The 27,431-nt window shown below is 38.2% G+C and overlaps 1 protein-coding gene and 1 pseudogene across 1 annotated transcript; both read left to right on the top strand.

The window, feature by feature from the left end:
• Nucleotides 1-19,830: 19,830 nt before the first annotated feature.
• LOC105038437 (probable inorganic phosphate transporter 1-8) lies at nt 19,831-24,917 on the top strand (annotated as a pseudogene).
• Nucleotides 24,781-27,146, top strand: LOC105038181 (uncharacterized). Its single transcript, XM_010913895.4, has one exon. It carries the CDS (start codon nt 25,216-25,218, stop codon nt 26,839-26,841), a length of 1,626 nt encoding a protein of 541 aa, XP_010912197.1. The 5' UTR covers nt 24,781-25,215; the 3' UTR covers nt 26,842-27,146.
• Nucleotides 27,147-27,431: the final 285 nt, after the last annotated feature.

Here is a 27,431-nt window from a genome sequence, read left to right as displayed (position 1 = left end):
TTGGTGAAAAAATTACTCTAAAAAATGATACAAAAAAGTTACTATGTTTGGTTAAAGATAATCCTTTATATAAATTTAGCCAAATTTATAAATATATCAATTAAAATAAAATATTTTTTAATATCAAGATAATATGGTCATCTCTAAATAGTTTTTATATAATGAGTATAACTATATAATCTATTGTATAATGCTATCTACATCTTAACATTTTTTTTATAAAAGCTCTTTATTAAATGAATTTGAAAAGACATCAAAATAAATTTAATGACCATAAATGTGCTCTATTTTTTTAGCTTTATCCTTTTTAGTATTTTCATTATCATCACTATTTTATTCTGCACTTATCTTTATTAAATATATTGGGATATTTTTATTAAGTATAGATTACCATCACTTGAGATTTTATCAAATACCAACCCCGCATGATATTTATTTTACCTTCTCTCTCTAAAAAATCAAGATGGGATCCATTAATTTTTTTACCATCTCTCAGTTTTTCATACCAAATATGGTAATTTGATATAGGATTTATTTTTTCATACTAGATTAACCCCAACCAAATAAACCCCAAAAGTTTTAAAAGTATTAATTAGTCATGAAAACTTCAAAACTTAATTGCTTAAAAAATTCTATACTATTTCTCTATTTTCAATTACATCATTTAAATTTTTTCAATCAGACGTGTATACTTTATAAGTTGTTACAACATTGATCTGCCGACAACTAGGATCCGACTTCATCATTTGACTACAGACGTAGAAATAATGTGTCAATACTATTAAGATGACGTATCATACACGATATTAAGCCCAAAATATAGGTAGAAAAATGAGAGAAATATCGAGATAGAGAGACAAAGATGGAGAGAGAAAGAGAAGAGAATAGTTGAATGCGGTGAGGGTTGAGTTTAGGATTTGCATTTGAGAACTTATTCTTGAATGCCCCTCATTTGTATAGGCTTAAAAGGGTGAAGGCCAAGATTAGGATTTGGAATTGAAAATTACAAATTCGAGGGCCTTGGAAGCTTCGATACAGTGCCATGAATAATCACCTCAGCAACAGAGCACCGATTTCCTTCTCTCTAAGTTATCCCTCATTAAACCACCCCCTAGTGGTCCTGTTGCAAAAACTCTGGTACGACCCATCCATATCTGATCGTAAACACCGCGCATGGAATCTAGATGTTACTCCAGCAAACAACAAAAAAGAGAGAAGGATGCTAGGGTTTGATGTTGGAACCAAAGAGGGAGAGAAAGTTAGGAAGAAAATATCTTTATTGCACTCCTTTCATTATGTAAAACCCTAATACAATCTATGTATATTTATATAAAGCCATTAGGCCCGACCCAAAACTCTCCTTGGCTCAATCCAATACATGAAAGCACTCACTGAACCATGTCTCATCCATGTTTCATATGCTCTCATCCTTTGAACTTAATTCTAGTCCAAGCCCTTGAGTTAACCCCTTTAAGACCTCCCAAACAAGGCCTCCAAATCTCTAGGATCAAATCCAATCTTAGCCACAATCAAAATCCATACGCCATTCTGTTTCTAGCTCGAGCCAGCTCGATCAGACCTTGAGTCGGCTAGACTATCGTGTGTGCCAGCGAAACCCCCTCTCTATTCCATATCCGAACTGGCTCTTTCAGGGTCCTGAGTCAGCTCAATCCAGTCTGAGTCGGCTCCACCCAGATCTGAGTCGGCTCCTCTGTTGCAGAAACAGACCTTCACCCTAGGACCTCTTCTGTCCTAGCCCTAGGACTCATACCCGATCCTAGCCTCCCGAAGCCATCGTCATGACTCTTCTCATGGCTTTCCAAGGCTTGGGAGCACCACACATTCATAACAATCTCCACCTTGATGCCCCAAGTCTTGGCAAACCCCGCACAATCCACCTGCACGATCCTGCTACCTTGCTTGTCTCTTGGCATCCTCCAGTGTCCTGTTGTCCTCCAGTACTCCATGCTCACGCATCTAACGCATCTACATCCACTGCCACCATAGTGGATCTCCTGTGCACCATGCCCTATGCATCTTGCCTGCACCTTGCGTGCCTCCTGTTGGGAATAGTATCTTAAAGCCAATCGTCAGCCTGTTGACGGTTGTACTCTTTCTTGTATTAGTATATGAATTATAAATAAATAAAAGTTATTTTGATATTTTTCGTTACAAATTATTTCATCTTCTAATGAACTCCTGTGTTGTGATGAAGTCCTTAGGACTATTTAGACTCGATAAAAGAGGATTTGTCATTTAGTCCTTAAACCTGTTCGCGACCAAATGATATGTTGTTACCAAGAACAATAACGTTTATCAAGCATAGGTTGTTGTGTGCCATATGGGTTGGTTGTTCTCTTAACCAAGGAGTGTGGAGATATTGGTATGGCATACAGGTGAGATGTAAGGGTACATCTGCACTGAACGTGACCAACTCTGAAGCTTTTTCTGCTGTCAAGATTTGCTCCGATGGGATATGGGTATAAATATCCCTCCGACCTGAGACCGCCACGGTGACTTGCAAGCAACTCACTGCACTTAGGCACTGGACTACCTGAATTTCTAATTCAGTGACGGAAGGCTGCTGGGTGTAGTCAAGTACTTGACTTGTCGGTGCGTGTGTCAAGATGGGATTGACCACTCCAGTTCAGGAGCTGTGTACAGTCGTGTTTCAATTTAGCAAAATCTTGGCCAGGGTAGTCCTAGTGAGGAGTCACAGGACTGTTTGAGTTGAGCACGATTCGAATGATCTAATCAGGGTTGACAGTTTAATCCTGAGTCGTCCTATACACAGGGGTCAAAAGGGATGAATTATACAGTAACCATATTCACGTAGGTTCTGAGTGTTGCGATTGCGACTATTCGATCTATCTGGACGTCGGGTACCATTGCTAGATGATCACTTCGATTAGTACAGTAATTAATTTCTGTGCTACCGGCTTAGGTTCGAACCTGCGGGGTCACACACATTAGAGGTTTCTATCTGATCTGATGGCTGGTGAAGAGTCATACTGGATTGGGACTCTTCGACCAAGAGTCCTAATGCTCGAGGACTCTGAGTCCTATATGTCTGGGACTCTGTGATCGAGAATTAAGATTCTCTGATCATGAATTTCACATATTTTGGGTACCGGGGTCAAGAGTCCCACTGGTTTGAGACTCTTCGATCAGGATTTCATATCGATGGATTCTGATGCCCGATTGCCCATCGAATTTGGACTCAGTATTTATGAGAGATTTAATTAGTGATTTGATCGCTAATTAACTCAATTTGATTGAGTAATTATTTTTAGATCAAGTCCAATTGAATTGGATTCAATTGGGTTTGACCCGATTAGGTTAAGAGTTGACCTAATCGCCAAGGTGGTTTGGTCCCCGATCTGATCAGGAGTTGGGCTTAGTCAATTCTTGATTTGATTAGGATTTTATTGAGCTTAATTAAGCCTAATTGTGTTGGATTTAACTTAGTCTAATTGCGTCTAACCTATTTTAATAAGGTTGGTTCAATTAGGTTGGTTTAACATTTGAAACCACCTTTGACTAGTCTCCCTGTGCCACCTCACAACACTTGCACCTATTTGAATTCATGAGAAACAAGTTCTCGTGAATTTTCTCCCACGCATAAGCCTTCCCACGCCCCTCCTTTCTGTGCCATTTAAGTGGATAAAGATTGGTTGGTTGGCCATTCAAATTCAAATGATGTTTGAATTTGAATGGGCAACTAATCCTATATACCACCTTATCTATTTGTGCGCCACTTGCTCTACACGAGAAAAGGTTTCTCGTGTAGACTCTCCACGCACAAAGAAGCCCACGCCCCTATCTTCTCTCACCTTGAGTGGATAAAGATAGGTTGGTTGGCATTTGGATTCAAATTTGATTTGAATTCAAGTGAGCAACCACCTAGCTTTATCCTCTCACACGGTGAAGACGCGGTCTTGCACCGTTTTAAAAGGGAAGAGAAGGTGGGGCGTGCGTAGAACTGATCTGAGAGAGAAGAGGTTGCGTGAGAAGGCCTTGTGCGTGAGTTGAAAGTTCAAAAAAATTTCGAGAGAAAAGAAAAGAAAGAGAGTGGGCGCAGGATTTTCTGTGAGTACCCTAGGATTACTGCCTAGGGTTTGGGAAGTGAGAAGGTGAGCTACGAGTGTCATGAGCCCACCAGACTTCAGGGAGAGCTTCATCAACCTCTCAAGTATCTCTGCTAATGATCCAGAGCATCGAAAGAGTCGATAGATATCGATCGAAGGAGTTCGATCAGCATCGGCCGTCGAAAGGGTTCTGCGACGAACTAGCATTCGTGAGGAGCCGATCAGACCGGAAGCTTCGTGTGGACGATCCACGGAGGTCAGACGTATTATGTGGCTGCATTACGATGATCAGACCTTTTCGATGATGATCAGACTACGACGATCGACTATCCGCACGAAGGTAATGTGTTTTGAACACATAACAGTAAAATATTTACTGTAGAATTTTAAATTTTAAATTTAAATGCATACTACATATATCATATTTAGATCCTTGTGTAGGGTTAATACATGTTAATTAATTAGATTAATTAATAATTTTTACTATAAAATTATAATTTTTAAAAAAGTTTCAAAATTACCTTTTTACTCCTGCACTAAAATTTTCATAAATGGTATCAGAGCAGGTTCTAAAATATGATATACATTTACATGCGTAGATTAAGTAGTAATCTAAAAGTTTAAATTTAAAATTTAAATTTAAAATTTAAATTTAAAATTTAAAATTTGAAATTCAAAATTCAAAATTTAAAATTTAAAATTTAAAATTCAAAATTTGAAATTTGAAATTCAAAATTCAAAATTCAAAATTCAAAATTTAAAATTTGTTTGAAATTTAAAATTTAAAATTTAAAATTTAAAATTTAAAATTTAAAATTTAAATTTTTTGAAATTGGTATATTTAGATATACTTGATCCAAGTAGCAAGTAGTCTAATTGGGTTGGTTGCCATGGTCGTCCGGTCATAGGAGAAAAGTAGGGTTTAAAGGTCCTCTCCTCCTATTCGATGGGGTTCTCCTATGGTGGTAGTGGTACCGAGCGATTATATCTCATGCAGACGAAGCAGCGAAAGGACTTAATTGTAAAGGTTCAATTGTAAAATTTATCATGAATGTGTTAGATTAGATCTAAAAGAATATTCATGATTTATTTTGATTGAGATATTTTCTGTTATGTAATTAGCAATAGGATTGCTGTTTATGAAATGTGCTGATCTGTTTGTGAAATGAGTCAACACATTTGGTGAACAGAAAATAAAATCTTTCAAATTTGAAAAATTATTTTCGAAATGCCAAACCCTGACCCATTAGTCCAAATACTTAATTAATAGAATTGAGTGTTGTCTAGTTGATCTAGAATTGTGAATTAAGACCTAAGACAATTGCATAAACTTGTGGGTCAATGGGTTAGATGGATTAGGTCCATAATTGGGTAAGACCTAAGGTTAGCTTAAAAAAATGGACTAAGTTAGAGTAATTGGTCAAATCTAATCAAAAGTTGAATTAGATTAGGTCAAGGACAATCTAGACTCAACTCCAATAGTTGTAGTTGAATGGGTCCATATCTTTAACTAGACCAAGATGGACTTAATTCATGGCTACGTGGTGGAACCCTATTTACTAAGTTGATCAAATTAAAACTAATGAACCGGTTGGTATCTAAGGTAAGTTCGACAGTCTGACCAGTGGTTTTTAAATGGGAGCTACTCACATTGATTCGATCTCTGACGAGTTAATGGCATATCTCTTTTACTGATCTCACTTACCTGGCCAACCTGGTGAGTTAGGTTTTGATTAGATCACTTGGTGATTAGGGCTCACTCATGTCATTAGGTAAATCAGTGTGACTGATTTAGGTGCTCCTAATGCCGGCTTTAATTAAATTCTTTGTAATCTGACTTAGTAAAGTCAGTGGGAGGATTGAAATTGGCTGGTTAATTTCTTCTCTTCTATCCTTTAATAAAATCTTCAAAAATTATTAGGTCCCTAAAAATGATTAAGTTATAGTGATAACTAAGTCATAGCCTCCCATTAAGTGAGTGATAATGAGTCAATTAGTTTAATAATCACTGGAGGCCCAAAGGCCTGGTGCTTATTGACTAATGAAATTATCATTCATAATATGATAATTTGGTTGAGTCTTTCTGATGGTGGTCAGGTTGGCCAGTCAAAGTCAGGCCTGATCATTTATTGGTCAGATTCACCAAATCAAGTCATGTTAATGGTTGGACCTAACCAGATCATTTCAGTGGAGGCCAAAGCCTAGTGATTAGGTTCTGAGGCAAAATAAATTACTAGAAGTTATTTAGAGAAATAATTGGTTATGAACCTACCCATAGATGCACATGGGTTGACCAGCCAAAGTTGGGCTCGTGTGTAGCCTGTGTGGATTCTAGTACCCACTAAGGAATTAAAGTAATTCCTCGAATTGGAGGTTGAGGCTACCAATTCGTATAAATACTGAGAGAAACTTTAGACTAAAGTTCAAGTCTTTAGTATTAATAATTTATGTACTAATAAAGGTCTGATTTTCTTTTATGCAGCTATGGCTACTATCCTGTCGCTCCGATCATTATTAGATAATGACAAGCTCATGGGACCTAATTTCGATAGCTGGTATCGAAAATTGAAAATCATCCTTGAGCATGAGCGGATCCTTTATGTAGTAACGGATCCGACATCTGAGGAGCCAGCCCCGAATGCTAGAGGAGCGATCCGAGATACTTACCAGAAGTAGCTCAACGACCGCACCACCGTTCGGTGCATAATGCTGGCGGCAATGAATGATGAGTTCAGCCGCAGGTTCGAGAACGTCCAGCCGCAAGAGATGCTTCAAATGTTGAACGACTCCTTTGGCACGTCTGACGATGTTGAAAGGCACAAAACTAGTTGTGCCATTTTCAATGCTCGGATGAGGGATGGGGCCTCAGTCACCGATCATGTACTGTACATGATCGAAATGATTGAGCACCTAAGTAAACTAGGCTTTTCCTTGCACGAGCAGCTCGGTAAGGATGCGATCTTTAATTCTTTGCCCAAGTCCTTCCTCCCCTTTCTTACTCATTTTCGGATGACAAAGCCTGTAGTGAACTATCACGGCTTGTTGGGATTGCTGCAGAACTTTGAGAAGGACTACCAGCTCCATAAGGAGTCTGTGAATGTTGTGGGAGGGTCTTCTTCTGATCGTCGACCCTTTCAGAAAGGGAAGAAGAACAAGAAGAAGAAGAATAAGAAGGTGCAGTTTCATGCTGGGACGTCTGCACAGGGTCAGACCAAGAAGCACAAGCCCGATCAGAGCTAGGCGGACTGCTTCTTTTGCAAGAAGCAGGGGCACTGAAAGAGGAACTGTCCTCTATACATTGCCTCCCTGGATCCGAACAGACCGAAGAAGAAGCAAGGTAATTATATGATAACACCTTGCAACTTTTTCATTTGTGATACTACTACCTGGGTATTGGATACCGGAAGCTCTTATCATATCTGTAATTCGATGCAGGGTCTATAGGTTAGTAGGAGATTTGATGAAGGCGAGAGGTTCCTGAACGTTGGAGATGGAAGTAAAGTTCCAGTTCTAGCTTTAAGAATCATGAACCTTGTAATCAACTCTCGTAATGTAATTCTGAGTGAATGTCACTATTGTCCAAGCTTTTTATTAAATATTATTTCTGTAGGCCTTTTGACCATGTACAGTTATGAATTTTTAATAAAAGAAAATATTTGCAATGTCATTTTGAATGGTGTTATAATGTTTGTTGGACAACTAAATAATAAAATTTACTTACTATCACAGTCTGTTAATGTGGTTCAAACCTCTCGGTAAATGCCCTAAAATGGATAATATGTCAGAAGTCTACCTTTGGCACTGTAGGCTTGGTCATATCAATAAGAACAGGATAAACAGGTTGGCTCAAGAAGAAATTCTTGAAGTTGGTGATTGTGAATCACTTCCAACCGTGAGTCCTGTCTTCTTGGGAAGATGACCAAGTCACCTTTTACTGAAAAATGTGAGCGAGCCAGTGAACTCTTGGATCTGGTACATTCTGATGTATGTGAACCCATGAGCTCAAGTGCAAGAGGTGAATATTTTTACTTTATAACCTTCACAGACGACCTATCGAGGTATGGGTATGTCTACTTAATGAAGCATAAGTCGGAGTCGTTTGAAATATTCAAACTATTTCGAAATGAGGTAGAAAAATAAACTGGAAAGTGTATTAAAACTCTTCGATCTGATCGAGGAGGTGAATACCTTTTCAATGAGTTTCTGACATATCTTGGGGAGAATGGAATTCTCTCTCAGTGGACTCCTCCTGGAACACCACAGCATAATGGTGTGTCTGAAAGGAGGAATCGGACCTTGTTGGATATGGTTCGATCCATGATGGGGTTTGCTGGTCTGCCGATCTTCCTCTGGAGATATGCGCTCGAATTGGCTTGTTACCTTCTAAATAGGGTTCCGAATAAGTCTGTAATCAAAACGCCATATGAGATATGGATAGGACGTAAGCCAGTACTCTCGCACTTTAGGGTTTGGGGGTGTCCGGCTTATGTTAAACGTTTAATTACGGACAAGCTTGAACCTAGATCTGACAAGTGTTATTTCATAGGATATCCAAAAGAGATCAAAAGGTATTATTTCTACCTAGCTGATGAGCAAAAGGTGTTTGTCAGCTTTAAAGCAATCTTTTTGAAAAAGGAGTTCCTTGGTGAAGGGACTGTTGCCTCTAAGTCGAACTTGAGGAAGTTCGACAAGTAGAAAAATCGACACAAATTGCTGAACCTGAACCGAATTTGGTTAGATCAGATCCGGAGCCTATTGTTCCTGCACCCTTAAGGCGGTCTGGTAGAGTACCACGTCAACCGGATAAATACTATAGTTTCTTGGTCCGGGACAGCAATCCTGTCGAACTTAATGAAAATGATGAGGATTCGATCACCTACTTGGATGCAATGCAGAGACCTGACTCTGAGAAATGGCTAGAGGCCATGAAATCCGAAATGGAGTCCATGAAGGTCAACGATGTGTGGACTTTGGTTGACCCACCCGAAGGAGTAAAATTCATAGGGTGTAAGTGGGTCTTCAAGAGGAAGAGGGGCGCAGACGGAAAGGTGGAGACCTATAAAGCCTGTCTGGTTGCTAAGAGATATCATCAACGTTATGGTATAGACTATGACGAGACATTTTCTCCTATGGTAATACTCAAATCCATTCGGATTATGCTTGCAATAGCTGTCCATCTGGACTATAAAATCTGGCAGATGGATATGAAGACAGCTTTCCTAAATGGAGAGCTGGATGAAGAGGTGTATATGATACAACCTGAAGGGTTCACATCCACAGATAAGTCTAAGATGTGCAGGCTACAGAGGTCCATTTATGGACTTAAGCAGGCATCCCGGAGTTGGAACATACGTTTTGATAGGACGATCAAGACGTATGGCTTCGTTAAGAACGGAGAAGAGCCCTGCATTTATAAGTGGGCTAATGGTCCAGTAGTGGTATTTCTTGTATTGTATGTGGATGATATTCTCTTAATCGGGAATGATATCCCTGTATTACAGAGAATAAAGATTTGGCTGTCGTCACAGTTCTCCATGAAGGATCTGGGAGAAGCTTCCTACATCCTAGGGATGAGGATCTATAGGGATAGATCTAAAAGGTTGCTTGGCTTATCCCAGTCCACATACATTGATACTATGCTGAAGAGGTTCAGCATGGAGAATTTCAAGAAAGGCTATCTACTGATAGGCCATAAAATTTCTCTCTCGAAGAGGGATTGTCCGACAACACCTCAAGAGAGAGAGCGTATGAATAAAATTTCATATGCTTCGACAGTGGGATCTATCATGTATGTCATGACATGTATACGACCAGATGTGGCATACTCACTAGGGGTAGTGAGTAGATACCAATCTGATCCAGAGGAGAATCACTAGAAGGTTGTTAAAATCATCCTGAAGTATTTAAGAAATACTAAGGACCAGTGGCTTGTTTATGGTGAATCGGACTTGAGACTTATGGGATTTACAGACTTCAATTTTCAGTCTGATCACGATGACAGCAAGAGTGTGTCGGGATTTGTTTTTACCCTTAATGGTGGGACTGTCTGTTGGAAGAGTTTTAAGCAGCACACTGTGGCTGATTCAGTTTGCGAGGCAGAGTATGTCGCTACATCAGATGCTGTCAAAGAAGCGATGTGGCTGAGAAAATTTATTACCGAGCTCAGAGTAGCACCCTCCCTTGTTGGTCCAGTTCTGCTCTACTGTGACAACTCTGGAGCCATAGCTCAGGTGAAGGAACCGAAGGTACACCAGCGGACGAAGCATATTCTGTGCCGCTACCATCTTATCCGAGAAATCATGGATCGAGATGACATCGACCTTCAGAAGATCGACGATAAGAAAAATCTGACCGACCCATTCACTAAAGCCATTGCGGTGAAGGAGTTCGACGACTTCAAGTCGAAGATGGGTATTAGATACTGCACCGATTGGCTTTAGGCCAAGTGAGAGATTGTTGGGAATAGTATCCCAAAGCCAATCGTCAGCCTGTTGACGGTTGTGCTCTTTCTTGTATTAGTATATGAATTATAAATAAATAAAAATTATTTTGATATTTTTCATCACAAATTATTTTATCTTCTAATGAACTCCTGTGTTGTGGTGAAGTCCTTAGAACTATTTAGACTCGACAAAGGAGGATTTGTCGTTTAGTCCTTAAATCTATTTGCGACCAAATGATATGTTGTCACTAAGGATAACAACGTTTATCAAGCATAGGTCGTTGTGTGCCATATGGGTTGGTTGTCCTCTTAACCAAGATGTGTGGAGACACTGGTATGGTATACAAGTGAGATGTAAAGGTACATCTGCACTGAACATGACCAACTCTGGAGCTTTTTCTGCTGTCAAGATTTGCTCCGATGGGATATGGGTATAAATGTCCCTCTGACCTGAGACCGCCATGGTGACTTGCGAGTAACTCACTACACTTAGGCACTGGACTATCTGAATTTCTAATTTAGTGACGGAAGGCTGCTGGGTGTAGTCAAGTACTTGACTTGTCGGTGCGTGTGTCAAGATGGGATTGACCACTCCAGTTCAGGAGCTGTGTATAGTCATATTTCAATTTAGCAAAACCTTGGTCAGGGTAGTCCTAGTGAGGAGTCACAGGACTATTTGAGTTGAGCACGATTCGGATGATCTAAGCAGGGTTGACAGTTTAACCCTGAGTCGTCCTATACACAGAGGTCAAAAGGGATGAATTATACAGTAACCATATTCACGTAGGTTCTGAGTGTTGTGATTGCGACTATTCGATCTATCCGAATGTCGGGTATCATTGCTAGATGGTCACTTCAATTAGTACAGAAATTGATTCCTGTGCTACCGGCTTAGGTTCAAACCTGTGGGGTCACACATATTAGAGGTTCCTATCTGATCTGATGGCTGGTGAAGAGTCCTACTGGACTGGGACTCTTCGACCAAGAGTCCTAATGCTCGGAGACTCTGAGTCCTACATGTCTGGAATTCTGTGATCGAGAATTAGGATTCTCTGATCATGAGTTCCACATATTTTGGGTACCGGGGTCAAGAGTCCCACTGGTTTGGAACTCTTCGATCAGAGTTTCATATCGATGGACTCTGATGTCCGATTGCCCATCGAATTTGGACTCAATATTTATGAGAGGTTTAATTAGTGATTTGATTGCTAATTAACTTAATTTGATTGAGTAATTATTTTTGAATCAAGTCCAATTGAATTGGATTTAGTTGGATTTGACCCGATTAGGTTAAGAGTTGACTTAATCATCAAGGTGGTTTGGTCCCTGATCTGATCAGGGGTTGGACTTAGTCAATTCCTGATTTGATTAAGATTTTATTGAGCCTAATTAAGCCTAATTGTGTTGGGTTTAACTTAGTCTAATTGTACCTAACCTATTTTAATAAGGTGGTTCAATTAGGTTGGTTTAACATTTGAAACCACCTTTGACTAGTCTCCCTGTGCCACCTCACACACCTGCGCCTATTTGAATTCATGAGAAACAAGTTCTCATGAATTTTCTCCCACACATAAGCCTTCCTACGCCCCTCCCTTCTGTGCCATTTAAGTGGATAAAGATTGGTTGGTTGGCCATTCAAATTCAAATGATGTTTGAATTTGAATGGGCAACTAATCCCATGCGCCACCTTATCCATTTGTGCGCCACTTGCTCTACACGAAAAAAGATTTCTTGTGTAGACTCTCCATGCACAAAGAAGCCCATGCCCCTATCTTCTCTCACCTTGAGTGGATAAAGATAGGTTGGTTGGCATTTGAATTCAAATTTGATTTGAATTCAAGTGAGCAACCACCTAGCTTTATCCTCTCACGCGGTGAAGATGCAGTCTTGCACCATTTTAAAAGGGAAGAGAAGGTGGGGCGTGCGTAGAACTGATCTGAGAGAGAAGAGGTTGCGTGAGAAGGCCTTGTGAGTGAGTTGAAAGTTCAAAAAAATTCTGAGAGAAAAGAAAAGAAAGAGAGTGGGCGCAGGGTTTTCTGTGAGTACCCTAAGGTTACTGCTTAGGGTTCGAGAAGTGAGAAGGTGAGCTACGAGTGTCATGAGCCCATCAGACTTCAGGAAGAGCTTCATCAACCTCTCAAGTACCTCTGCTAATGATCTGAAGCATCTGAAGAGTCGGCAGACATCGATCAAAAGAGTTCGATCAGCATCGACCGTCGAAAGGGTTCTGCGACGAACTAGCATTCGTGAGGAGCCGATCGGATCGGAAGCTTCGTGTGGATGATCTACAGAGGCCAGACGTATTGTATGGCTGTATTGCAATGATCAGACCTTCTCGACGGTGATCAGACTGCGGTGATCAACTATCCGCACAAAGGTAATGTGTTCTGAACACATAACAGTAAAATATTTACTATAGAATTTTAAATTTTAAATTTAAATGCATGCTACATATATCATATTTAGATCTTTGTGTAGGATTAATACATATTAATTAATTAGATTAATTAATAATTTTTACTGTAAAATTATAATTTTTGAAAAAGTTTCAAAATTACCTTTTTACCCCTGCACTGAAATTTCCACACCTCCGCCACTGAGAAACTCGAAGCCCGCATCCTTCAAGATATCCTTCTCGATTCCAGTACTCCATAGCCTCCATCTGAAGCTCAGAATCCCACAGCTGTCTGTAATCCAGCTGCACATCTGTCCCACAGCCACCTATATCCGGCTGTGCCCCTATCGTGGCTCCGCAGCTACTTGTCTCCCCAGCTGCACCTGTGCTGTGGCTTCGCAGCTGCCTGTCTCCCCAGCTGCACCTATGCCACGATCCACAGCCATCTATTTTCATGGCTATGCCTGTGCTACAGCTCCACTATCACCACTCTCCGACCATGCCTGCACTGCAGCCCCATGCCACCACCTGTGTCCCGGTTGCATCCGTCCTGTGGTTTGCAACTGTCTATCTCCTAACTGTCTCTCTATCGCTCCTTCGATCTGTAGCTGTCTGTCTTCCAGCTACCTTTTTGTCACTCCGTGCAACCACCTATGTCTCGGGTATCCCGACTGCATTCGTACCGTGACTCCACAACCACCTATCTCCGATCATATCTCTATTGCATCCGGCAACTACCTATGTCTCAGCTGTATCTTGCACTCTATCGCTGCCCCTTCAGATCCTCCGCACTCCGCAGATCTTTTTGAAGACATCTCGGACCCTCTGCTCCCTATAGGCTTTTTTGAAACTACCAAGAGATAATCCATCCCTTCACTTTCAGCGACTATACTGATGGAGTCCCTCTCTGCTCCTTCTTTCTTCCGTAATGGATAATCCTTCTTGAAGTGTCCAATCTTTTGGCACCTGTAACACTTAAAAACCTTCTCTAATCTGCCCTTGGATTTACCTCTCTTCCTAGACCTCCCTTGCCTCTCATGAACAGCGAACGTCTCTGAAGTAGAGTTTTCTTTGCAGAACTTTTATCACTGCTCGTTTGATCTCAGGACAGCCACAACCTCCTCATACTTCAAGGACTCCTTGCCGTATATCAAGGTTGTGATCAGACCATCATACGTCAATAGGAGTGAGCACAGTAGCAACAACGTTCGATCTTCTTTCTCGATCTTCACATCCATATTCAATAAATCAAAATATACCTGATTGAACCTTTAGATGTGACCAACTAGATCATCTCCCTCGGACATTCGCAAGCTGTATAATTGCTTCTTCAGCCAGAGCTTATTCATCATGCTTTTACTTATGTATATCTTCTCTAGCTTCTCTCAAAGGCCTATCACTGTAGTCTTCATGCTGACCTCTAGTAACACCTGATTCGCCAAGCACATTCTGATCGTGTTGAAGAAAATCTCCTCCAGCTCCTCCCAATCCTTAGCGCTAATCTTTTTCGATCTTTTTCTTATCAAGACCTTATAGATCCACTCCTGCACCAATAAATCTTTCACCTACTGCTGTCATAAGGTAAAATTTTTTTTGCCATCAAACTTCTCAAACTCCACCTTAAAATCGCTTGAAGCCATCGCACCCTTCAAGCAAATAACCAGCCCTAACCCTTTTGTAATACCACGCTTCACACCCCAAAAATAGAATCAGATCTAAAATAGATCTCCTCCACCTTCTTCCAATCTTTTCTTGAGTCAAAATCCTCCACCTAACTGAGAGATCACCTCAACCAAAGAAGCAACAAGAAAGAAAATGAGAGAAAACCTGCGCACTGTAGAAATCTATGCTGAAACTTGATCTTCGGCATCTTCTTCTTTCTTCTATGTAATCGAGTTCTGATACCAATTATTGCGAAAACTCTGATACGACCCATCCATATCTAATCATAAACACCTCGTATGGAATCTAGATGTTACTCCAGCAAACAACAAAGAAGAGAGAAGGATGCTAGGGTTTGATGTTAGAACTAGAGAGGGAGAAAAAGTTAGGAAGAAAAGATCTTTATTCCACTCCTTTTGTTATGTAAAATCCTAATACAATCTATGTATATTTATATACAGCCATTAGGCCCGATCAAAAACTTTTCTTGGCTCAATTCAATATATGAAAGTACTCATCGAACCATGTCTGTCTCATATGCTCTCACTCCTTAGATTTAATCCTAGACCAAGCCCTTGAGTTAACCCCCTTAAGATCTCCCAAACAAGGCCTCAAGACCCCTAGAATCAAATTCAATCCTAGTCGAAGCCAGAATCCACGCATCATTTTGTTCCCAACTTGAGTTGGCTCAATCAGACCTTGAGCTGGCTCGACTGTCATGCCACCGTGCATGCCAGAAAAATCCACTCTCTGTTTTATATCTGATCCGACTCTCTCAGGATCCTGAGTCGGCTCGATCCAGTCCAAGTCGACTCCATCTAGATCCGAGTCAGCTCCTCTATTGTAGAAACAGACTTTCACCCTAGGACCTCTCTAGTCCTAGCCCTAGGACTTATACTCGATCCTAGCCTTCCAGAGCCATCGCCGTGACTTCTCTCATAGCCTTCCAAGACTTGAGAGCACCACAGATTAACAATAGGTCCCTCATCAAATCTTTCCCTCAATGGTGTCTCATCAAACCTCTCTCTCAGTGATCCCTCATCAAGCTGTTTAAAGAAAAGCCTGAGATCTTTTTACAACAACAGACAAAGATGTGTTTCATATTATATCTAGTTGACCATAATTAACTATAGTTTTGTACTTCATTTGAGTAACAAATAAGTACAAAACTATAAGTTTGCCTAATATTACATGCATTGCATAGTATATGTCAAATATGAAGGTCATGGGAGTCAACCTATGGTTGGGTATGGGTTGAAAGGTCCTAATTTGATATCAAGATTTGGTCAAGGTTACCGGTGTTATTATTCTAACTTGATTCAAACACAATCTAGGCTGATCCATTGTTACCCCAACTATATACAATGGGAAGCATTCAAGACCAAATTAGAAGCACCAAGGAAGTACAATTACATTTTTATAGTGAATGTCGAATTTTAGTAGACAAAAGTTTCACAATCATTAGGTAAATACTGTTCTACTCATGGCTCATTTCTTGCTTTTCAAAAACTTGCAGCTCACACATTGGCTTGTTTCCCTTGTTGTAACTCTAAATTTGACCATAATGGAAACCATTATTGAAGGTGGTTACTAAACCCTAAATCCTAAACCCTTACCCTAAACTCCTAAATCTAAACTCCTAAAGCCTAAATCCTAAACTCTAAACCCTGAAAACTTGAACCCTAAATCCTAAACCTTAAATCCTAAACCCTAAAATCCGAAACTCTAAAACCCGAAACCCTAAATTCAAAACTCTAAATTCTAAACCATAGACCCCAAACCTTAAACCCCGAACCCTAATTCTAAAACCTAAAACTCTAAAACCCTAAATCCTGAACCTTTGACCTTGAATCCTGAACTCCGAATCTTGAATCTTGAATCTTAAAACCTAAATCTTAAACCCTAAAATCCTAAACTCTAAACCCTTAAACCCCAAACCCTAAATCTCAAATCCTAAGCTCTAAGCCCTAAAACCTAAACCCTAAATCCCAAACCCTAAAACCTGAATCCCAAATCCTAAAATCCAAACCCCAAGTTCAAAACCCTAAACTCCAAATCCTAAAATCCTAATTCCTAAAACTCCAAACCCCAAACCTTAAAATCCTAAACCCTAAATCCTAATCCCTAAACCCTGAAATCCAAAACTCTAAACCCTAAAACCTAAACCTTAAAATCTAAACTCTAAACATTGAACCCTCAATCCTAAATCTAAAATTCTTAAACTTAAATCCTAAATCCTAAATGACAAACCTTAAATCTTAAACCATATATATATATATATATATATATATATATATATATATATATATATATATATATATATATATATATATATATATATATATATATATATATAAACTCTAAACATTGAACCCTCAATCCTAAATCTAAAATTCTTAAACTTAAATCCTAAATCCTAAATGACAAACCTTAAATCTTAAACCATATATATATATATATATATATATATATATATGGTGCTTAATGAATTTATTTTTTGTCTAGAGCATGATAACAGGTTTAGCTTGAAAAAGTTAAGGTACTGTAATTCATTTGATAATGCTAGGGAACGATCAGGCATGTTGAAGTGATATAATAATGTGCCACCTATGATATTTTTTAAAAATCAAGAATAAAGAGGATTGGTGCTATTGAGATTAGGACTGACAAAATATGATCCAATCCATCAATCCGATCTGTATTCGATCCACCATAAATAAGTTTAAATTTAGACTAAACAGGTTTGGATCATAAATGGATCGACCCATTTAACCCGTTTAATAATTGATAGGATTTGGATTTTAGATATCTGACCCATTTAACCTGTTTAATATCTAGATCGGGTTGAGTCAGATAATCTATTTAATCTGTTAACCTATTTAACCTATTTCTGACCCATTTAACCCAACTTGTTTAACCTGTTTAACCCATTTAAGACCTATTTAACCTATTTAAAACTTGTTTAACCTATTTCTGACCCATTTAACCCGATCTGTTTAACCCATTTAATCTGTTTAACTCGTTTAACCTAATTTGACCTATTTAATAAACAGATTAAATAGATCGGATCGGATTACCTGTTTAATAAACAGGTCAGATTCAGGTTTAAATTTTTGATCCATTTAATAAATATATCAGATTTGGGTTGATAATTTTCTGACCCGACCTGTTTATGATCCGATCCATTTATGACCCGACCCGATTGCCACCCCTAATTGAGATACCAATTATGGATATAGTTCAAGAAAAAAAATATTTATCCCCTAAGCTGATCTCCACTGGTAGTCCACTAGACCTCTAGCATTTAATGAAGATTGAAGGAGTGTCACGTAGGCGGTTTTAGCCATGATGCAAGCGGTCTTACTTGTCATCGTCATCGAAGCCCCATATCTATTTTGGGATAGAGGGGAAAATGCAAAGGCAAATAACCTATATACACAAAGCTACCAACCAACCAACCACAAATAAAGGTTAAAAATTGAAAGTTAGGATAAACACTCCCTTCCTATAGTCAGAACTATATTGGATAGCATTTGATGATCTAAATGAGATCATCACCATGATATAAGATTATCAATGATCTAAATCCTATAATGATATGATCACTAGTGATCTAAGATCACTGTATTTAATAGACCATAGTCTGATGATTAAAGATCTTTAGATATCCATGAGTAACCTGTTTGATATTTTATGAAAATTCAAGATTACTGATTATACAATACCAAAACTATCCATAAATTTTTTTTAAAAAAATATATTTATTAATCATATATAATATATTATAAATAAGAATTACTATATTTATTAATATATTAATAATTAATAGGTTCTATAAAAATATATTTATTAGTCCTATAAATTATTAATCTTATAAAAATATATTAATTATTATAATAAAATTAAAATTTTTATTTATGCTTATAATATATTATTTATCAATGCACATATTTATTTTAATTAAAAAAATAAAAAAATAGAAGTAATAAATTAAATATTTTTATTATATAAATATAAAGTATAATAAGATATTTTTATTCTAATTTAAAATCATCATTGAATCATAATATGACAATAATATGATTAACAATATATTATAATATAATATATATTATAAATATAATATATAATATCAAATATAATATAATATATATAATATTGATATAATATATTAATAATATATTGATATATCAAATATTTTGTTAGACTAAGAGATATTTTTGTTCATATATTTTAGTCTAAGATCACTATCTCGAGGTGATGTTGGATTTCTGATCTTGAGAATAGATATCCTATCATTGAGTTGAGATATGATTTGAAATCATTACCACATAGGATCATTATGATGTAACCAAATGTGGTGATCTCATCACTTCTACCCACATCACCCTTGATCCTGAGTGGATTATTCCATACTAAATGCTTTCTAAGAGTTTTTCGATCTCTGATTATTTTTGAAGATTGCATATTAGTTATATATAAGTTGACAATTTATGATCCCATCTATCAATCTAATTCACAGATGATCCATTTTAAATAAATTTAGATTTGATATAAATAAATTTGAATCATAATGGATTAATCCATCTAGATTCATTTCTTAAATGGATTAGATTCATATTTATATATTTGACCTATTTTATCCATCTTGATCCATTTAATAATTGGATTGCAATATGATCCAGTCTATTTAAGCTATTTAAAATTTATTTAATCTATTTAAAGAAATTTAATCTATTTCTAATATGTTTAATTGATTTATTTGGTCTATATAATCTATTTAATTTAATTTGATATATTTAATAAATAAATTATATAAATTAATTTAAATTATTTTTTAATAAATAAATATATTTATATCTAAATTTTTGATTTATTTAAAAAATAAATTAAACTTAGTTTGATAAATTTTTTTACTCAATCTAAATCTAATTCAATCCACATTTGATCTGATCCTACTACCGATGATCCTAATTCAAACCTATTTTTTTTATCTTTGCATCATTACATTTTTTTAGGATAAATTACAAAAACCCCCTGAGATTTATGTTTATTACAGTTACACCTACTGTTTTTCAAAATCTACACTTACACCCCTGAAATTTAATGTCGTTAGTCAAACCGTTTCAGGTATCTGAAATAACCAAATTGTCCTCCACTATAACTCAGTAAATGAAATTTATCATAATCCTTTTCACCGTCTTCTTCCCCCTTTCTCCACTTCATGGCAATCTTTTATCGCCGGCATGGGCTTCTTCACTGATGCCTACGATCTCTTTTGCATCTCCTTGGTGATCAAGCTCCTTAATCGGATCTATTACTTCGACCCCGCATCTGGTACTCCCAGCTCGCTCCCATCGAACGTGTCGGCCACCGTCAATGGTGTGGCCTTCCATGGCACGCTCTCCGACCAGCTCTTCTTTGGATGGCTGGGCAACAGGATGGGTTGGAAGAAGGTCTACGGCCTCACCCTTATGCTCATGATGGTCTGCTCCCTTGCCTTTGGCCTCTCTTTTGGGCACCATCTTTACTATGTAGGGCTTTGGCAACCTCTCCGATAGAATCATCACCCTCATTGTCTCCGTCGCCTTCAAAGACAGCTCCAAGGCGTCGCCTTATGACGTTAACCGAGCTGCCTCCACCATCCCCCAGGCTGACTACGTCTGGCAGATAATTGTCATGTTCAGTGCTTTCCCGATGACGCTCACCTACTACCATCGAATGAAGATGCCGAAGACCGCCCGGTACACCAGCTTATCGCTAGGAACACCAAGTAGACTACCTCCAACATGTCGAAGGTGATCCAGGTCGACATCATCGAGGACCAGCAAACAGTAGAGCAGCTCATCAGAAAATCAGCCAGCAACTTTGGCATCTTCTCAAAGAAATTCGCCCACCACCATAGCCTGCACCTCCTCGGTACTGCCACCACCTGGTTCCTCCTCGACATCGCCTTCTACAGCCAAAACCTTTTCCAGAAGAATATCTTCAGCACCGTCAGCTGGATTCCCAAGGCTGCCACCATGAACACCCTCGAGAAAGTCTACAAGATTGCCTGTGCCCAGACCTTGATCATCCTCTGCGACGCCATCCCTGGCTACTGATTAACCATCACGTTCATCGATAATTCAACATCATCGGCCAGATCCAGTTTATGGGCTTCTTCATGATGATCGCTTTCATGCTTGGCCTTGCCATCCCCTACCACCACTGGACTAAAAGGGCTATATTTTCCTGTGGAGCCAGAGCACATCATTTCTTTGGTGGGTTGATGAGAACCTCATCTCAAATTTACCCTCCATTTTATTCTCTTGATAGAAATCTGAATGATAGACATAGGAAAACCAGCGAGGAGGAGGGTTTTTATCTTACTCATCTTTTGATAAAGGATATTTTGATCAATTTGAAAAATTTTAATTACGTGATACTTCAACCCTATTTTGAATTAACAGACTATCTAACGATCCAGACTAAATTATAAGATTAAAATAAACATAAAAAAATTTAACATAATTTTTTAAATTATTAAATATAAATATAATTTTGACCTAGCTTCAGAGGAGTTTTTGTAATTTATTTATTTTTTAATATCATTGATACGAAAGTATGTCCAAACTCATTCATCGGGCTGCATATTTAGCAAAACTTTGCCATAGCCTACTCGCTTTTTTTGAGTGCTTTACCTAATTAATTTTAAAAAAAAAATTATTTACAAAAATAATCTAATTTTTAACTTATTTATTAAAATAATATAAATAGTATAAAACGTCATTCAAAATGGTGTTTTATGATGGCCACGTTACCATCCTTTTTCACTCATTTTTCACATGGACAAGAAAAAAAATAAAATCGTCAAATCAAATGGCATTTTTTAAAACGCCATTTGAAATGGTATTTTTGAAAACATCATTTCAAATGATATTTTCAAAAACACCATTTGAATTGATGATTTTAATTATTAATTCTTCAAAAAAGATAAAAATTATAAAAAAATAAAAATTATAATTTTAAATTTTTAAAAAAATAAAAATTATAATTTTGATTCAAATAAAAATCATCATTTCAAATTAGTATCTCCATTTCAAATTATCTTTTTAAAAAATATCTGAAAAAAATTGATGTAAAAAAAATATCATAAAAAAATAAATAAAATAAAATAAAAATTATAATTCCAAATTTTTAAAAAATAAAAATTTTAATTTTAATTCAAAATAAAAATCATCATTTCAAATTACAATCCCCTTTTCAAATTAACTTTTTTAAAAAATACCATAAAAGAAAAAAAATGAGAAAAAAATAAAAATTATAATTTTAAATTTTAAAAAATAAAAATTTTAATTTTAATTTAAATAAAAAATATTATTTCAAATTATTTTCTCCATTTAAAATTAATTTTTTTAAAAAATATCCCAAAAAATCTTAAAAAATTAAAAAATAAAAAATACCATAAAAAAGAAAGAAATGAGAAAGAAATGAAAAAAAAATAAAAATAATAATTTTAAATTTAAAAAAATAAAAATTTTAATTTTAATTCAAATAAAAAACATCATTTCAAGTTACTTTTCCCATTTCAAATTAATTAATTTTTTAAAAAAAATATCTCAAAAAATATATCTTAAAAAATTTAAAAAATAAAAAATACCATAAAAAATGAAAAAAATGAAAAAAAATAAAAATAAAAATTTTAAATTTAAAAAAAATAAAATTTTAAATTTTAATTAAAAATAAAAAATATTATTTCAAATTACTTTTCTCATTTCAAATTAATTTTTTTAAAAAAATTCTAAACAAAGGAAAAAACTACCTAAAAAAATGCCATAAAAATAGAAAAAAATGGTAAAACTAGAAAAAAATTAAAATTTTAAATTATAAAAAAAATTAAAATTATAATTTGAATTAAAAAAAATAAAAAAATAAAAAATATCATAAAAAAGTAAAAAAATGGAAAAAAATGGAAAAAAATAAAAATTATAAATTAAAATTTTAAAAAATATAAAAATTTTAACTTTAATTTAAATAAAAAATATCATTTCAAATTACTATCCCCATTTCAAATTATTTTTTAAAAAATATCCGAAAAAAAAAAAAATGGTGTAAAAAAATAAAAAATACCATAAAAAAAGGAAAAAGAATTGAATTGAAAAAAAATAAAAATTATAATTCTAAATTTAAAAAAAAAATTAATTTTAATTTTAATTCAAATAAAAATCATCATTTCAAATTACAATCCCCTTTTAAAATTAATTTTGTTAAAAAAATATACCAAAAAAATACCTTAAAAATTTAAAAAAATTAAAAATAAAAGAAAAAATGAGAAAAAATGAGAAAAAAAGAAAAATTATAATTTTAAATTTTTTTAAAAAAATTAATTTTAATTCAAATAAAAATCATCATTTCAAATTACAATCCCCTTTTAAAATTAATTTTTTTTAAAAAATATCTCAAAAAAATATATCTTAAAAAATTAAAAAAATAAAAAATACCATAAAAATATCCCGCCGCGAGGCCCGCCGCTGGCCAGTTGCCGGGGGGCACCGCAGGGCCACCGCGGGGCCGCTGCTGTGGAGGGGCCGCCGCGGGTGGGGAAGGGGCGGGCGGCCGGCCAAGGGAAGGGGAGGGGTGGGGTGGGGCGGCCGCCGCCGGCCCACCGACGGACCAACGAAATGGGGGGGCACGCGGGACCGCCGCCGGTCGGCTATCGCCGACGGGCCAAGAAAAAAGAGGTAGAGAGAGAGGAAGAGGGAAGATAGAGGGAGAGAGAGAGGGAGAGAAAAGAGAGAGGGCGGTCGGCCAAGGGAAGGGGAGGGGCGGGGCGATCGCCGCCAGCCCTCCGGCGGACCAACCACATGCGGGGGGCGCGCGACCTGCCGCCGGCCGTCTGTCGTCGGCGGGCCAAGAAAAGAGGGAGAGAGAGAGGAAGAGGAAAGAGAGAGAGAGGGAGCTTCTTTTTTGTTGATATTTTTTATTTTTTTTATTTTTTTTGAGATATTTTTTAAAGAAATTAATTTTAAATGAAAAAAATAATTTGAAATGATATTTTTTATTTGAATTAAAATTAAAATTTTTAAAATTTAAAATTTAAAATTTAAAATTATAATTTTTATTTTTTCTCATTTTTTTCTTCTTTTATAATATTTTTTAAAAAAATTAATTTGAAAAGATGATTGTAATTTGAAATGATGATTTTTATTTGAATTAAAAATAAAATTTTTATTTTTTTAAAATTTAAAATTATAATTTTTATTTTTTTTTAAATTTTTTATGATATTTTTTTATTTTTTTACATCAATTTTTTTCAGATATTTTTTTAATAAATAATTTGAAATGAGGATACTAATTTGAAATGATGATTTTTATTTGAATCAAAATTATAATTTTTTTTTTTAAAAAAAATTAAATTTATAATTTTTATTTTTTTATTTTTTTTATTTTTTTAAAAATTAATAATTAAAATCGTAATTTGAAATGACGTTTTCAAAAATATGAATTCAAATGACGTTTTAAAAAACCTCACTCAATTTTATGATTTTAATTTTTTTTTTCATTCATATAAAAAATAAATGATTATTTAGTCATCATAAAATGTCATTTTGAATGATATTTTATGTTATTTATATTATTTTAATAAATAAATTAAAAATTAAATTATTTTTATAAATAATTTTTTTAAAAAAATTAATTAGGTAAAACACTCCGCTCTGTTTCCTCTGTTTCTGTGGGTAGGTCTTATCAGATAGTGACACGGACCAAGCGAAGAACTGGCCTAATTATTCTATCTACGGAATCGTTGACTAGTGCGGTGCAAGGGACCGTGTTGCGGTGGTCCGCCGGACCATGGTTTGCATATACATGAAATAATTTATTTTAGCCGAGGGACCGCAAGCGACGGAAGGGAAGATGCGGGGAGAGAGAGAGAGAGAGAGAGGAGGAGGAGGAGGAGGAAAAAAGCGGGCGAGACAAAACAGTGGTTCTTAGTTTTTAACTCCGGAGGATGATCGATGGGGATGGGGATGGTGATCCGAACCAGACACGTCGACGCCATCTGCCAGTATCCAGCGAATCACCCCGTTTCAGAAATCCTGTGGATTTTAAATCAGTCAACTCGGGAAGGAAAACCATGGGTACAGCAGTTTTGGTTTTGGGAGTACCACGATCAAATAAGTGGTCCGTGGGCCCGTTCCTTTCTAAGACGAAGGCCATCTGGCCCCTCTTCCTTCGCTGCCTCAGGGAGGGAAGGAAAACCGCTCCGTCTTTTACCACCAAACCAAAAACCGGCGGCACCCACGACTCCATTCTGCCCACGAGGAGCACCAAGAGGAAAATGGCATGAGAATTCCATCACTGCGCCCGTTGTCCTCCCCTTGTTTTGGTTTTTTATTTCCTCCTCCTGTCGGGAGGACGTACAAGATTACAGATGCAGTAGAAAGAGGATCGATTTGATGACCCTGCTATGCAAGTCCGCGCTGTGATAGCAATCTTTATTTTGTTTGTGTGCACGTAAATCTGTGCGTCCCTCCCAACCTTCCTTCCTTCCTTCTATCCGTCCTGTGTATTTGGTAGGGGAGAAGGTAAGGTCCTGTGTATTTGGTAGGGGAGAAGGTAAGGTTGTTTAGCTGCACAGCGATAGCATGGAAGGAGGCGGCGGCATGCCTGGAGGAATGCTGCCGAGTAGCATAGGCTCCACCGGATTGCTGGGACTGGAGATGCCCCTCCACCAGCAGCAACAGCCGCAGCCGCAGAAGTTCCTCCACCCTCACCAGCAACAGCAGCAGCACCCCATCTTTCCATTCCAGACCCCCCAGTCGGGCAGCGACGCCGCCGACCACCAGATGAGGCACGCCTCCTCCTCCTCCTCCTACACCCCCTACGGCGCCAGAGGGAGGCAGCAGCAGCTGACGCTGAGCTCCGAAGACGAGCTGCAGCCCGGATTCGGGGACGAGGGCGACGGGGCGAGGCGGGTGTCGTCGCAGTCGCCGACGCCCTCTCCGTGGCAGCGGATGAAGTGGACGGACAGCATGGTCCGGCTCCTCATCTCGGTGGTCTACCGCGTGGGGGACGATGGTGGGGGCGGGGGCGAAGGGGAACCGCACCAGCCCCACGCGGCCGTCTCCGCCTCCTCCGCGGCAAAGGGCAAGAAGGGACCGGCGGCATCGGCTTCGGCGACCTCGGCGTCGGCACTGCTGCAGAAGAAGGGAAAGTGGAAGTCGGTGTCGCGGGCGATGATGGAGAAAGGGTTCTACGTGTCGCCGCAGCAGTGCGAAGACAAGTTCAACGACCTGAACAAGCGGTACAAGCGAGTAAACGACCTGCTGGGGAAGGGGACGGCGTGCCGGGTGGTGGAGAACCAGGCCCTCCTAGACACCATGGAGCACCTCTCCCCCAAGGCCAAGGAGGAGGCCCGCAAGCTCCTCAACTCCAAGCACCTCTTCTTCCGTGAGATGTGCGCCTACCACCACGCCACTGCCGCCGCCGCCGCCACGCCCGCTCAGCAGATGCAGCAGCCGCCACCTCCACCGCACGCGGATCAGCAGCAGCAGCAGCTCTGCTTCCACCACCCACCGACCTCTGTGTCCGTGGGGGGGAAGCGAGGAGCCGCCATGGTAGAAGAAGATGGCATGGTAACTCATGAGGAGGACGAGGATGACGATGATGACATAGATTCTGAGGAGGAGGAGGAGGAGGAGGACGACGATGACGAACATGAAGAAGACGAGGACGAGACGGATTACCACCACAACAACAAGCACCGTGCTCACCATGGCGGCGGTCACCACCAGCAGGGGAAGCGGGAGGAGGCGGACGAGGACGAGGATAGCAGGGGATTGGTAGGGGGCCCAGGCCAGACAGAAGGGGCAAAGAGGACCCGTCGAATGTTCTCGGGGGCCTCTCCCCCGCTTTCGCTGTCCCTGTCATCGCCATCTTCGACATCTACATCGTTGCAGAGGCTGAAGAGCGAGCTGATGGGAATGGCGGGGGACGGAGAGCAGCAGCAGCGTCAGTGGCTGAAGGGGAGGGCGGCGGAGCTGGAGGAGCAGCGGGTGGGGTACCAGAGTCGGGCCCTGCAGCTGGAGCGCCAGCGCTTCAAATGGCTCCGCTTCAGCACCAAGAAGGAGCGTGACATGGAGCGGCTGAAGCTCCACAACGACCGCCTCCGCCTCGAGAATGAGCGCATGCTCCTCCTCCTCCGACAGAAGGAACTCGAGTTCCTCCGCTGCGGCGTCGGTGGTGGGGCCGACAACCACCTGCAGCAGTAGCAACGGCTGATACTTCAACCCACCACAAGCGCCCCACCGCGGATCGCCACCTCAACGCATCCGTCGAACATACCACCACCGCAGTCTGAGTCCATAAATTAGAGAGAGACATGGACAATAACCGTCAAGCATCTCCGCCCCGCCCTGGACGATCGACGTGTGTGTCTATATATATATATATATATATATATATATATATATGTACGTATATGCTGTTCTTGTTTTTACTGTTTTTCTTCCGTGCGATAGAAAACTCAACTAATGGTAGATTTCAAAATCATATTCTATTTGGATATTTGTAACAACGAATGCGAAAGAATTTTGAGGTGTTTGGTTGGAGCAATCAAGATCTGAAATAAAAATTAAAATGGATAATTTTTATTTCAGTCATTTGGTAGGGAAGAATTTTATTTAGATTTTCATTCTATAGAGGGTAGGGAATGGTCAACTTCTTCCGTAACTGAATTCGGATCATCTTTAAAAAAGTTAAAATTTTATTTCATCAGAATGAGATAAAATTTTAAAAAAACATCTATTGATGATGGAGATCTCTTGGAAAGCATTGATGCCGCTCATGTGACGGGAGATCT

The sequence above is a fragment of the Elaeis guineensis genome, chromosome 1 (assembly GCF_000442705.2).
Source record: "Elaeis guineensis isolate ETL-2024a chromosome 1, EG11, whole genome shotgun sequence".
NCBI classification, from domain to species: Eukaryota; Viridiplantae; Streptophyta; class Magnoliopsida; order Arecales; family Arecaceae; genus Elaeis; species Elaeis guineensis.
Note: the sequence above shows the minus strand (reverse complement) of the source record. Positions and strands in the feature narration are given on the sequence as shown.

Coding starts and splice junctions, on each gene's coding strand:
- LOC105038181 (XM_010913895.4), top strand. CDS start 25,216: ATGGAAGGAGGCGGCGGCATGCCTGGAGGAATGCTGCCGAGTAGCATA.